Genomic DNA, 13,994 nt, shown 5'->3' on the forward strand with positions numbered 1-13,994 from the left:
TCCTGCTTTCAGAATTGCAGAGTGCTTGCAGACCATCTCTGACCTGGAGACGGAGTGCCAAGAACTGCGTGGTAAGCTTCAGGACCTCGAAAGAGCCAACCAGACCCTGAAGGATGAGTATGATGCCCTGCAGATCACGTTTACTGCCTTGGAGGAGAAACTGAGGAAAACTACTGAAGAGAACCAGGAGCTGGTCACCAGATGGATGGCCGAGAAAGCCCAGGAAGCCAACCGCCTCAATGCAGAGAATGAGAAGGATTCAAGGTGAGACATCAGTCCACTGTTAGTGGTTTCCGTTTTGGGGGAAGTAGAGCCTAGTTCTCTGAAAACAAAAAAACCTAAATCTGTAGCTCTGATGATGGGGGACAGGATGAGACAGTCAGAAAACACTAGTCAAATTAGAAATAGCAGTGGTGGATATAGAAGAGATTTGCATTTATAAGAACACTTTTGTGGCTGAGCAGAGGATTACCTTCCAGAAGGGTTTTTGGCCTGTACGGTTTTTGCCAGTTTCTTTCAGTTTTCTAGGAGAAAAGCTGATTCATTCTTTCTCTTTTTTTTTTTTTTTTAATGTGTATATTTGAGAGAGAAGAGTGTGAGCAAGGGAGGGACAGAGAGAGGGAGACACAGAATCCGAAGCAGGCTCCAGGCTCTGAGCTGTCAGCACAGAGCCTGATGCAGGCCTTGAACTCATGAACCATGAGATTGTGACTTGAGCCAAAGTTGAATGCTTAGCCAACTGAGCCACCCAGGAGCCCCAGAAAAGCCAATTCTTGAACAGTATAAGGTAAAGCAGAATTCAAAAAAGATTGGAATTTCCCTCACCCCTAACTTCATTAAAACTGTCCAGACCCATATGAGGTTCTGGCTAGTATACAAGAGGGGTACGATCTAATCTCGCATGAATATAGATGGGAAATTCCAAAATCTCAAATTTCACTGGTACTTTTTTTTTCCTACTAGGATTTATCCCAGGAATGAAAAGATGGTTCATTAGGAGATCGGTTAAGTCTATCACCTTGCATGGTAAACAGTATGACCACTTTAGTAGATCCCCAAAATGCCATTTGTTCAGACTCAGTTCCTAGTCCTGATAAAAACCCTTAAACTTGGAACAGAAGCTTTTAATAAAAACACCTGTCTGCAGCCGGTAGCTGATGGTGTACTTAACAGGGAAGCCTCCCATCTCAGACCCCAGGAGTCCGTCTCAGTGGAGGGAAATGTGTGTTGAAAATTCCCACAGAGTCCCTAACACATCAGAACCAGGACACGGAACGCAAGGTACTGGAAGCAGCGGGTGGGGGTGGGAGAGGGGTCATGCTGATCCACCTAGAAAGCCTAAGAAAATCCCCTGAGAAAAACTAGCACTTAGTGTTCACCAGAGCTTGGAACATACGATTTTAAAGCCCTGGGTCAGTAGTTTAGAATTTGAAAACCCCCATTAATAATCTAAAAGAATGAAAATAGGAAAAGGTCTTAAAGAGTAATAGTGATAGTTACTCCTACCAAATAACATATTCAGGTAGATTTCAGAATCTATGTAAAAACTGAAACCATGAAGTAGAAGTAAAAAAACCTGGTTATCTGCTATTGTATGAAAAATTCCTAAGAGGACTTTCTAAACATTAAAAGTAACAAAAAGTGGACTGTGTAAAATTTTCAGATTTCTTAAAGTCAGAGAACACAAAAGCAATCAATGGGACATGTGATTGTCAAGTAAATCTCCTGATATGGAATTGGATTAAGGAGTAGGCGAGCCCTTGCACAGGTGGGAAGTGCAGGGGGTTCGCAAAAGCACGAGCGAGTGTGGTCTGTCCATCTGGCCCCCACGGGCTTGGGAAGGAGACGAAAAGCGCCTTCACGTTTCTCGTGGTGAGCCCGTTCCACCACCTCCCGAAGGGCACCCGGGCAGGACCTGAAAAGCGTTCCCACTTTTTGGGCTTTATCCTAAGCTGGTACGGAGACTTGGTCACGGATGTTGTTTTGTGACGGCACATTACTCATAGTGAAAAAGCACTAGAGCCCTTGGGGGAGAAATAAATAGGGATATTTTCCTCCAGTGGGATTTTACAAAGTCATCTAAAAATACATGTTTTAGGAATACTTAGTTATGTGAGAAAATGGATAAAATTAATGCAACTAAAAACAGGATGGGAAGTGTTTTCATAGAACATCTAAAATTCGAATGAAATCAGATGATTGAAAGGAATTATGTTGTTAATGGTGTTTAGTTCTGGGTGGTGAGAATGTGGCTTTTGTTTTCTTATTTTATACTTTCCTGTATTTTCTAACTTTAAGTTTCTGTTGCATTAAGAAAATTGAGCTGTCCTTTTGGATTCTGTCTCATACACTTTTTTTTTTCCTGTAAGATTTTATTTTTATTTCGTTTTTATTTTTTAATTTTTTTTTAAATTTTAACTTGTTTTATTTTTTATTTTTTTAAAAATTTACATCCAAATTAGTTAGCATATAGTGCAACAGTGATTTTGTAAGATTTTATTCTTAATATGTACAACCAACATGGGCAACATGAGGCTTGAACTTACAGCCCCAGGATCAAGAGTCACATGCCCTGCGACTGAGCGAGCCAGGTGCCCCCGTGTTCACTTTAAGTAAAATAGCTCGGCCTCTGCTGTGGAGTCCTTAGGCAGCTTCAGGGTGGTGAGCTCCCCTGGGATGCCTGGAAGTCATAGTGTTGCCCGTTGAACACCTGTCCAGGGAGAGGCAGGCGGGATGAGGAGCTTGGTCATTACAGCGGATGGGAGAATAATACAGACTTCGGTTGAGAGTGGGATGAGAGCATGTTACATGTGTGCTCTAGTTCCTTCCTTTGGAATGTCCTCCTGCGGATATGCTGTCGGGGGTATTACCATCTGATTGCGTAGGCAGGGCCCGGGCTTTCTTTTCATTACTTTGCTTAGACTTTACTCCTTAGAAATTTTCCCTCCTTCCTGCCAATCCCCAGGTTAGATGTCCTCCTCCTAGCAGCCTTTGTTTACCTGATAGCGTGGCCCGTTCCATGTTCTGACGTAGCTGTTCATGCTCTGCTGAGGTCTGTCCTCATGGTCAGGCACAGCGGCTGCCGTGTCACACACACTCGGGGGGTATCCAAGGAGGACGTTTCTTTTTGGCTCCTCTAATGAAGGCCGGGCTGCTGGTGTTCTCTCCTCCCTGTGACCCTCAGTCTGTCCTATGTCCCTTGCTTGCAGCAGGTGCCTTTCCAGTAGAGGAGGGTCACACACCCCACCCTGACATCCCAGTTTCCCTCAAAGGTATCTCTTCCAGCTAAGAAGAAATTGTTCAAGTTTGTCATTTGTCCTGTTCTCGTCTTCCAGGTAGAAAATTAAGAGTGTGATGCACTTTCTTAAGCTGCAGCGTCATCCCTTCCCAAGATTCAGATATGCTACCTAGGGAACTCTTCCCTGTTTTGAGAATTAGCGCTGTGATTGAAGCTTTACGAGAAGTTCCGGCAGGATTCTTGGCTGGGGCTTGATAGCAGTGTTAGAATTCTGCATTGGGGGATCTCCACATAAAGGGTAAAAACCACAAGAGATGAACTCGCCGTGGAAAAGAAAACGAGGCCAAGGTTAAAAGTTAGGGAGATCTTGAATTTAGGACTTGGGGAAAGACAAGAATTGTTCTGAGAAAAGGAAATAGTGGACTCAGCTGCTGACCACATTAAATTTTGTCTGCAGCCGAGACATCTTGTGTCCAGCCCTGGTCAGTTGAAGCCATGTGCGTTCTGACAGTTCAAGAATCTCCTACCTCAGTTTCCTTATCTGTAAAATACTGCTTAATTTCAAAGCATTGTTAACGATTAAATGAGTTAAAACCTGGAAGTAATAATACCAAGCCAAGCAGAAGTAAATTCTAAGTAAATCTTAACTGTTACCATTCATGCTCTGGGTACATTGCTGCAGAAAGCCAGCTCTAGACCACCACTAACCCTGGATAAACCTGGTGTGCCTTTATGTCCTGAGAGGCCCCGGGTCATGACAGGCAGGCTTCTCCCTTGCCAGTTCATTCACTGCTTTCTCTAAGAACATAATCCCTCTTCTGGGCTTTGCTCTGGAATCCCTTAAGATAGGGTTCCTTACTGATGTTACTGGTGTGGGCTTGGGACTTTGGTAGCTTTGCCCAGGGCAGTTATGTTACTGTATTTTATTTTTGAGTTAGTTTATTTTGAGAGGGAGAGCGAGAACCCCAAGCAGACCCTACACTGTCAGCGCAGAGCCCGACGCAGGGTTCGAGAACGTCAGATCATGACATGAGCTGAAAAGAGACGCTGAACAGACTGAGCTGCCCAGGTGCCCCCCAGGGCAGTTATTTTAAATGCGCTGGATATTCAGATGTGTTATTAGAGCTAGAAGTTTATGGAGAGCCGAAACCCCATGCTTTCTTCAAGCAGATATAACCAGTGGGCTTTGTTTTAATAGGCGGCGGCAAGCCCGGCTGCAGAAAGAGCTTGCAGAAGCGGCAAAGGAACCTCTACCCGTTGAACAGTAAGTAGAGATATTCCCGTCAAAACTGTGCTGTTAGTAATTTGATTCACTCTTTTTAAATGACCTTGTAATGTTTTTATTTCTATAAAACCGTGTTATGGATTAGTGGAAAGAAAACTAAAAGATTTAAGGGAGCCGATAAGAACCTACTCGTTACCTCCCAGGAGGCACCTCTAGTGTATGCTCCTCATCAGCCATGAGCGCGAGGTCTGACTTCCCTCACTCTGAACAGGTGACTGCTGCCTGCCTGCTGCTTTCCTCTCGACACTTTGATCCATTTTCTACCCCTCGTCGGGCCTGTTGCCCTGTATTGCCGGGCTGGGGTTCTATCTCTTGCTCTCCAGTCTTGGTTGGTGACTCCTGTAGGAGAAAGGTGTTCATACCGAGGCCCTGCTTTAGATTTAGAATATGTACATTTCTTCTGTACTCCCAGATGTGGAAAATAAATCTGCAGTGTATTTTCCTGAAACTACAAAAAAATGATTGACCTAGAAATGACAGCTTTTCCAGAAACAACAAAAAATGATTGACCTAGAAATGACAGCTTATGGAGGCTGTTTATGCTGCCTCCTGATTGCAGCATAAAGAGGTGGCTGGGCGTGACACGACTCAGGTCCCGCATACTGCCCAGGATCTCACAGAACAGAGCTGAGCAAACCTAACCTAGGGGTGTCTGACTATAGAGGCCTGTTCTTAGTCTCTGTGCTTCCCACTCAGTAGGATTTCTGGGTCAAAGGCCGTGTCTATCTTTGAAGGGTTTCGATTACCAGTTGCCACATCCTGGTGTTTTCTTAGGGCCCTGGGCCTTTGCACCGTCTGAGTGTCTTCACGTTGTAGTATCTGAAAGTATTCACATAGGGTCAGCTCACGTTTGCTGCTCTGTTGTCGCCCTTGTGTGAACACGAGTGACTCCCCCAACCCACAACCTCGAAGAAAAGAAAGGCCAGCCTTGTTCTCTTTCTTCAGGCCTGCCTTTGGTCTCCCGACATCCCTGCCAAGACTGGGGTCAGTTGCATGGAGTCCTAAAATCAATAGCCAAGGAAAATGAATTTACTTTGACTTGGTTTAATTTGCTTGGTAACAAGTTAAGTATATATTTACATAATCCAGATAATCATGGAAAAATCTTGCTTTCAAGTTCTAAGGAGTCCAAATACTAGGCGATAAAGTCTTGGGTTGTTAGGTTTTATGACTTTACTTCTCCGTGAAGATTGCAACTCGGCAGGAGGTCATTAAGACCAAAATAATTACTTGCCTTCCCCTGAACCAGGAAGGGGAGGGGAGTGCCTTCCAGAGGCACTTTGTATCCAGTGGGATAAACAACAGTGCCTTTCTGTGGTTTGATTATCTTGTGGGACATGCGATAGACTGACTCCCAAGATGTCAGAAGGACCAAGTGTTTGAACACAACCACAAAATACCCAGAGTCAAAAATGAATTGGGTTTAGATTTTGCTTTCCCGTTTTTTAGTATGAAAGCACTATTTGAACCCGATAGTAACGCAGCCGCTGATTTCATTGCTCTTCCAGTAGTCCTTCGTGTCCCCCTGGGCCTCCTGCCTACACTGCCCTTTTCTTTCTTGTTCTCCATACCTGCCCCGGCCGTCCTCTGTGCCGCTCAGCCCATCTCACGGGACTGTATCGGGAGCACTGCAGTTCAGTGTGCGGGAGCCCTGCAGCTGTGAGCCAGACTTCTGGAAAGACTGTCCCTTGGCATGCCATGTTGTTGCAGACTTACTAAACCATTGTCGTTGCCTGCTGAGTGAGAGCTGCGTTCACACCTCACAGGATCAAAAGATCGCTTTTCAAGTTATTTCCAGCTGCAATTCTGGATTTGATTTCAGCAGGTTAAATGTTTCTCTTAGTACGTTCAGAGTGTGGCCGCCCCTGGTCCGCCAGATAACCCTTGGCTGTCTCCGAGGCGCACAGGCCGTGACTAGGCGATGGTGACGACATTCGTAGAGCGGACTCGCCTCGGAGCTCCTGGTGAGCAGAATCAGAGACTCTGCCCCTTGCCTTTCTTTCCAGGGATGATGACATTGAAGTCATCGTGGATGAAACCTCTGATCACGCCGAGGAGACTTCTCCTGTGCGAGCCATCAGCAGAGCGGCCACGTAAGTGGATGGGGTGGGCCGGGAGAGGAGAGCTCGAGCCACAGTCTGACAGCACATTTGTGGCCAGGACATGAGCAGCCTGATGCATCCAGGGCCCTCGCTGGAGCGCCTGGCCCCCCGTCCTAGGCGTGGAGCGTGCAGGCTCCTGAGTGTCCCCGTCTTCCTCAGGTCACCTCTTAATGGGAGACAAGCTGTCCCTTCGTGCTGCCACTAGCTGTGAGGGGAGGCAGAAAAGAGTGTAGTGGCTTTCTGCAGGAGGGACAGGGACACCTTGTTGGGCAGATCAGACTGCTTACTTCTTACTTGGGTTCCAGGATTTTTTCTCTTTGCTAGAGCAGAACTGAAAGGGTGGGGATTGGTTATTTACAGACCCCTTGAGGTCAGATTAACTGTGTCCTTGTCTAAAGCACGATTTCCAGGACAGTTAATGTGTGGGAACCTTGTTTCTTTTAAAACTTGGAAGCTAGGTCCTCCCTCCTGCCTTCCCACTGTTTTCTGGTGGTTTGCTCCTCTGAAGGGTTTCTCAGCTGGGGTTTGGGGACTCCATGGGAAACATACTCCCAGATGTCTATTTTTGTGGACTGTGTTTTATTGATGAATGATTTGGGCAAAATGTTTCTAAGGTTTAAACCTATGCTCCCCTCCTCTTTAGTAAGCGACTCTCGCAGCCTGCTGGAGGCCTTCTGGATTCTATCACTAATATCTTTGGGTAGGTTAGAAAACCTTCACCTTTCCTTGTTAAATGTGTGTGGATATTCATAAGTATTATGTAGGATTTATCACCATTTTAAATGTACACCAAAATTTCAGTGGTGCTGAGTAGACAGATGCTTTAATTTCAGCTTTTCACTTAGCTTCTTCCTTTTCTCCTCCATTTTCTTTATCTTACTCCCGCTGCGTGCTGATCTCTGGCCTTTCCTTTAGTCTGTCCGAGTCTCCCCTTTTGGGACATCACTCTTCTGATGCTGCCAGGTGAAAATACTACCCTCTCTTGGCCCGGCATGCGAGCGTGGCTCCTTGATAATCGTAATCGTGCTGATCACCGCTTCACCATCCCCCACCGCCCACCCCTCCCCGCCATGGTCGGATGTGCATGTGCACCCAGGCCGCTGTGCATGCTCCCAGGAGCGCTTCACCCTTTTGAGCAGGCGCTAGGTTGAGCTCTTTACCCAGCAGTCACGCTCTCCTCCCTCTCTCCTTTGGCATGCATTCGACTCCTCCTTGGCCACGGTGTACGTTGAGGGTGATTATAAGTAGGCATAGATGTCACCTTGAAGTCATCTTACAAAAATACAGATGAGCTCCCTCTGAGCAGGCAATTACAATATGTTGAAAACGTTTCGTAGCAGTTTATTGACTGGGAAGCAATAGTTTGGGATTGCTTTTCGGTGTTGGGTTTTGGAGTCCATGAGTTAGCAAGCCGGAGAGTACAGGTATGTGCTGGAGATCTGTCCGGGTGTCATTTGGGTGAGGGTGCTTCTGATCGGGTGCATCACTCTGTGGTTTGGAGAGTCTAGGAGGGAGAAGAAGCTACTGCCAAAAGTCGTCTGTGAAGCCCTTCTGGGCGTTTGGTGGACATTAAACCCTGTGCAGTCCTAATAGTTTCCTTTATGTTACTTCTTAGGAGGCGCTCTGTCTCTTCCTTTCCAGTTCCCCAGGATAACGTGGATACTCATCCTGGTTCTAGTAAAGAAGTGAGGGTGCCAACGACCGCCATATGTGTCTTTGTAAGTATGGTTTAACCCCACTCCCAGCAAGCTTTGTATGGTAACAGAGCCTGACAGTTAAAGGATCCATTCTGTGCTGTAGCTAAGTTTCTTACCATTTTATTTGTAGCAATAGCGAGCTCTTACGCCTGTTGGCTCTGTCTGAAGGAAGGGATTGATACATTTTGCTTAGGTTCAGGGGGCAGGATTTATTGTAACCATTCTCTAATATAGGACTGGCTGAGAGAAATTGGTAACATGAGAGATGGGAAAAGGGAGAAGTGATTAGGGTTGGTGAGAAGTTACAGTCATGCATGTAATTGTCGTCACCAGTTGGCTTCCATCTAGAATGGAGATTCTGGTCAGTAGTCTGTTTTAGAAGGTTGATGAGGGCAGCCATTTGCTTCACGAATCTGCCCAAACCCGTGTGACTTGCGATTGTTAGGAGGAGTAAGGTTGGAAGCAGGAGACTGTCCTGGGCAGAGGCCACTCGATAGCCGGACTGTCAGCTGTAGTTCAGAGCTGGGTGCTAGTACCGAGGAGTAATTAGGTCCCCACTGGGGTGATTGAGCAGCACTGGGCCCAGCTTGGAGAAACACAGAGTACCTGGCTCAGGGCCAGCAGGCAGGAGGCTGGTGGGGACCGAAAGGCAGAGCAGGGCCCAGGTAGCTGGGCTGACTCTTGGATTGCATGGGGTGAGTTAGAGGAGCTCGCTTTCAGGGTAGAGAAAGACTGGCTGTCAAAATGGGATGAAATTTATATGGGGGAAACTTTCAGTTCCAGGCATAAGGAGGAACTCGGGAGGTTTCCACACCGCAAACTGGTTGAGTGGTTTAACCACCTTGTATGTTGTCAAGGGAGTGTCCCTCTCGATGAGGAGTTGAACTGAGACAGTCAAGACCCCTTCGGTTTCTCCTCCACTCCTGTGATTCCCTGACAGGCCCTAGGCACCCTGTGGAGGTCAGTGATGATTGGTAAAAGGTCTGATTGCACTAAACATCACAGCCCCTTCCCTGCCCTCACCTCCCAGCAGCCCATTGTTTCCTCCTGTCACATTTAAGTCATGTGTACGGGGTAATGGAGCAGCTGATAGTTTGGGATTCTGTCAGTGTGTGTTTCTGAGAGTGGACAGTTCACAGCTGACAAATAATCCGACAGAACCAGCCGTGCAGGAGATTGAAGAGTGGCAGCTATGGGTGTGATGGTGCATGATCTCAAGTTTTCAATCTGAGACCTCCCAAGTAGAAAGCATAAAGAAGGAAAAGGAAGGGAGTCACATGGAGGCAAAAAAGGTTGGTCCCCCTACAGCTTTTCAGCAATTCAGAAGGGCTGAGGTGGGGGTGTCATCACCAGGGAGAATAATAGTAAGACAGTAATAAAGTGATGTTTCTATCGCCATCAGTTAATGGTCATATTTCTGATAATATTTCAAGCATCTTTTTCAGTCCCAAGCAAATGTGACAGATTCTGTCTTCCCAAAATGATATTTTCGGCAAGTGATTAATGACTTGGCTTGTTTGTTGGTTGTTTGGTTGGTTTGAAGTTTATTCATTTATTTTGAGAGACAAAGGGGGAGGGGCAGAGAGCGAGAATCCCAAGCAGGCTCGGTGCTCAGTACAGAGCCCGACGCTGGGCTTGATCTCACGACCCACACGATCGTGATCTGAGTCCATATCAAGAGTCAGATGCTTAATTGACTGAGCCACCCAGGCACCCCAGTGATCTACTACTTGTAATCCGTGTTTTCCAGTCTTTTTTTTTTTCTCCCTTTTAAGTATAGAGATTTTCAAATCCAGAAAAAGAACTTCCGGTACCATCATCTGTCAGGCAGCTCTAGTTAGCCACGTTTGCCAGTCTTACTCTCTCGTCCACACACTTTACCGGAGCACTTTAAAGCAGATTGCAGACATCGTAGTTCATCCACAAAGGTTGCAGCGTCTGTAGTCTTTTAAGAGAGGTTTTAGTGAATCTTCTCATATTCTTTTCTTCCATCTTAGGAGAGGATGCTTTTTACTCCGCTTCCCTTCCCATCCTGAACACAGAAAACATGCCACCTTTTCAGATTATTTGTTCTAGTTTGAATGCCAGTCTCAAAAATTTCCCTGTGAAGAATTTAAATTCTCCCAAAGTAACACCTATTTTATTGAAGGCCTTCTCGAGGTCAGGCACGGTCCTAGGTCACAAAACCTGCGGAAGTCTTTTCCTGTATATGGGCAAACTGAGGCTTCGGGAAGCTAAGAAACTTGGCCGAAGACACCCTGCTAGTACACATTAGAGAGCCATGTTTCCAGAACTGAATAGAATCCCCCTGTTACACTGATGTGTGTTGTAGCAGCAGGAATGGCATCCACTCGTATCAGGACTCCATGTTCAGATTACTCCTACAAGGAAAACCATAAAGGCTTTTTTTTTTTTTTTTTTTAAATCATGAGAAGTCATGCTGTACTTCCACTAGATAAAGAGTTTAGTGTGTGGCGTTAATATAATCTGGACCAAAAAAGAGGCAGTTAAAATCAGAGGCCTACTTTTAAGCTATGAAGATCATAGAATATAGATTGAAATTGCATTTTTCTTAAGAAGAAATAAAATTAAGGCAAAGACAAACTTTAGGCGGTGAATCTACACAGATTTTGATTCCTTTTTAAGAAGGTTGCTCTGTATTTAAAAAATGGAACTGTAACTTACAAGAATAAAATGGTAGCAGAGTCTCGGGGAACCCTAGGCTAGGAATCCAAGTTAGTTTATGAGTGATCTCCTTTATTTATGGATAAATGTCTAACACCTTTGGTTAGGCATCCAGAATGTTCGTTTGTATTGGGCTCGCTCTTCTCGAGAATGACAGTGATTGGGGTTGAAGCAGGGTGCTTGTCTTGCAGGACGCTCATGATGGGGAAGTCAACGCTGTGCAGTTCAGTCCAGGCTCCCGGTTGCTGGCCACAGGAGGCATGGATCGGAGAGTTAAGCTTTGGGAAGTGTTTGGAGGTGAGACCTGAAGAGTGAGAGAGGGAGGCTGTGTTGGGGACATCTGGTTGACCTTGCTTTCAGGCAATCTTTGAATTGTTCATCTTCTCAAAATATACAGTATTTTGTGTAAGGGATCATCTGACCAAAGCAGCATTACCATCTCAGACATTACAGCCAAGTGGCCGTTGCTCTGAGTTTTTAAGTAGTGACTAGAAAATGCTGTTAAGTTACAGATACGTTCGTGTTTGCATTTTCTCAGGTACGTACTAGAATATTTTCCAAGATAGCACAGGTTTTAGAAGGAAAATAAGTCTTAAAGTTTTAGACTTTATAATTAAACTACGCATTGAGCTAAAGTGTGTGCATTTAATAACACAAGTGGCCTTGGCCTGGGGGAAAATGACTGAGGTCATATCTAAGCTTGGGAAGAAAAAGAGGGGTGTATCTCCCAGGAAAAAATGTATTTAAGGAGCAGCTTATCATCAAGAGCCCAAAGATCAACACCCAGTCTCTTTGATTAGACCTTGTTTCCGAAGTGACCTCTGAGTACTCAGAAATGCAGTGGCGTTAGAACAGGAAATGGGGCTTAATGAAACCATCTCTTAGACTTCTGAAGCTGGGGATAGCTCAATTTCAGCATTTTGAGATTTAGTTAGCTACTCCTGGTTTTTTTTTTAAATAAAGCAAGGTCAAGGGATAAGGCTGAAGGTGTTAGTAAGAACCAGTTTGTCAAGTTTCTGCAGTTGTAGCACACGCACGCTCGCTGTCCAGCAGTGAGTAGCTCCAGGATGCCCTGGTCTCTGTCGTTTTCCCCGATCCTCACAACAGCCCTGTGCAGTTTGAAAGGTACGTGTCGCCCCTACTTGACAAGACGAAAACAGGAAGACTCAGAGACCCTACTCGATTTGCGTTGTTGGTTTACATGGCTGATAACTGATCGGAGAGGCAAGGGAGGGGCACAACCGGGACCTGACTGCAGGACAGTCCTGTGACTGCGGAGCCCTCGCTCTTCCCACTTCGGCCTCCCTTTAGCTGTAGAGCTGCTAAGCCTGTGTTGCTGCTTTTAGTGTGTTCAGAGCAAGAGCAATCTATTGATCCCTTTGGTTATAACAGATTATCAATAAAGCACCAAACTTGTGTGCTCTGCCCCCACAAGAAAAGTGACTAATTGAATTCCTGGCAGTTACAGCTATTTGAAGGCCATCAAGATTTGTGCTGTTTTACCCAGAAACACCTTATGAATGATAATTGCGGGAACTGTTGGGAAGACCACAGTAAAGCTATAGAGTAATAATGGAAATTTTATGAGATTTGGTTTTTTTAAATCTCTTTTAAAAAACAGCTGTTTTTTGTTTTTAATTTTTTTATGTGTATTTATTTATTTATATATTTATTTTTAAATTTTTTTTTTTTTTCAACGTTTATTTATTTTTGGGACAGAGAGAGACAGAGCATGAATGGGGGAGGGGCAGAGAGAGAGGGAGACACAGAATCGGAAACAGGCTCCAGGCTCTGAGCCATCAGCCCAGAGCCCGACGCGGGGCTTGAACTCACGGACCGCGAGATCGTGACCTGGCTGAAGTCGGACGCTTAACCGACTGCGCCACCCAGGCGCCCTATGTGTATTTATTTTTGAGAGCAAGAGACAGAGTGCAAGTGGGGGAAGGGCAGAGAGCGAGGGAGACAGAGAATCCGAAGCAGGCGCCAGGCCCTGAGCTGTCAGCACAGGGCCTGATGCGGGGCTCAAACCCACGAACTGTGAGATCATGACCTGAGCCAAAGTCGGATGTTCAACTGAGCCACCCAGGCGCCCCAGTAGTCCGTTTTGATTGTGCCTTGTGATTAAATAAAAATCACCCTAGAAATATTTTTTACTTCTGAGTCAATAAAAGCACCTATAAGAAAATGAGAACCAACCTTTAGTAACAGTGTTACATTTTTGCTGCCGAAGAGGAAGTAAACGCTAATGGAAATTATGAAATAGTTTGAGGGGGTCCTGTTTTTTACCCTTTTAAAATATCAGAATAACTGCAGTTTCTGCCCAGTAGGAACATTTGTCCTTGCTCATTCTATAAAAAGCACAAGCTCCATTGGAAATTATTTATATAAATACTGTTGACGTAGCGTCCCTTGGTGTCTTCTAGATAAAAGAGCTTTGGTAAGGTCTTTTTGGTCATTTGAGATCATGTAGAATAGCATTTATTGATCCTTTCTTACATCTTGGCCTGTGTCAACTGCCAGAGAAATAGACCGATATCTTGGGCATAAGCCAAAGAGATATTTCTTAGAATTTACAGTAATATTTTTGTAAAGATCTAATCTAAATAAAGACTTTAATTAGTGGATGTTGGCCTCTTTTTGACTTTTGAAAATCTAATGAAAGCTAGGATCAATAAAAGGCATTAAATGTGCTATACAGGTATTTTGCAGATAAATTCAGAAGGAGGGATTCGCAAAGCCCTCAGTAATCCTGACCCTAAATATTTGACAGCTCCAGACCAGTATTTATATCATAGTTTTTACCAGTAAGAGAAAAGGCTGTTCTTTGTAATGTTCCCTATTTTGTGCTCCCCTTTTATGAATTTGATTTGAATGGTTCCCTAATTGTTTCTCTGGACTTGCCATCATTAAGCTGCTCTTTAAAAAAGGAACTCAGTCACATCATCTTGAGACTCGTACTTTTACAAGTTTGTGCCTGCAGCATTAAA

At 45.0% G+C, this 13,994-nt stretch overlaps 1 protein-coding gene and 1 non-coding gene across 4 annotated transcripts in view; both read left to right on the top strand.

The window, feature by feature from the left end:
- Positions 1 to 13,994, top strand: part of ATG16L1 (autophagy related 16 like 1) — a 36,346-nt gene that overhangs the window by 9,857 nt on the left and 12,495 nt on the right. The window contains exons 5-11 of one of the 3 annotated variants that reach the window (XM_043578201.1): positions 13 to 264; positions 4,437 to 4,502; positions 6,530 to 6,616; positions 7,269 to 7,325; positions 7,541 to 7,588; positions 8,241 to 8,343; positions 11,199 to 11,304. In XM_043578201.1, coding sequence (XP_043434136.1) covers positions 13 to 264; positions 4,437 to 4,502; positions 6,530 to 6,616; positions 7,269 to 7,325; positions 7,541 to 7,588; positions 8,241 to 8,343; positions 11,199 to 11,304 — 719 coding nt within the window. The remainder of the gene's footprint in view (positions 1 to 12; positions 265 to 4,436; positions 4,503 to 6,529; positions 6,617 to 7,268; positions 7,326 to 7,540; positions 7,589 to 8,240; positions 8,344 to 11,198; positions 11,305 to 13,994) is intronic. The other 2 variants (XM_043578202.1, XM_043578203.1) reach the window with 2 other exon arrangements.
- LOC122482365 lies at positions 9,282 to 9,557 on the top strand. The gene has a single exon (XR_006297150.1).

The sequence above is a fragment of the Prionailurus bengalensis genome, chromosome C1 (assembly GCF_016509475.1).
Source record: "Prionailurus bengalensis isolate Pbe53 chromosome C1, Fcat_Pben_1.1_paternal_pri, whole genome shotgun sequence".
Taxonomy (NCBI): Eukaryota; Metazoa; Chordata; class Mammalia; order Carnivora; family Felidae; genus Prionailurus; species Prionailurus bengalensis.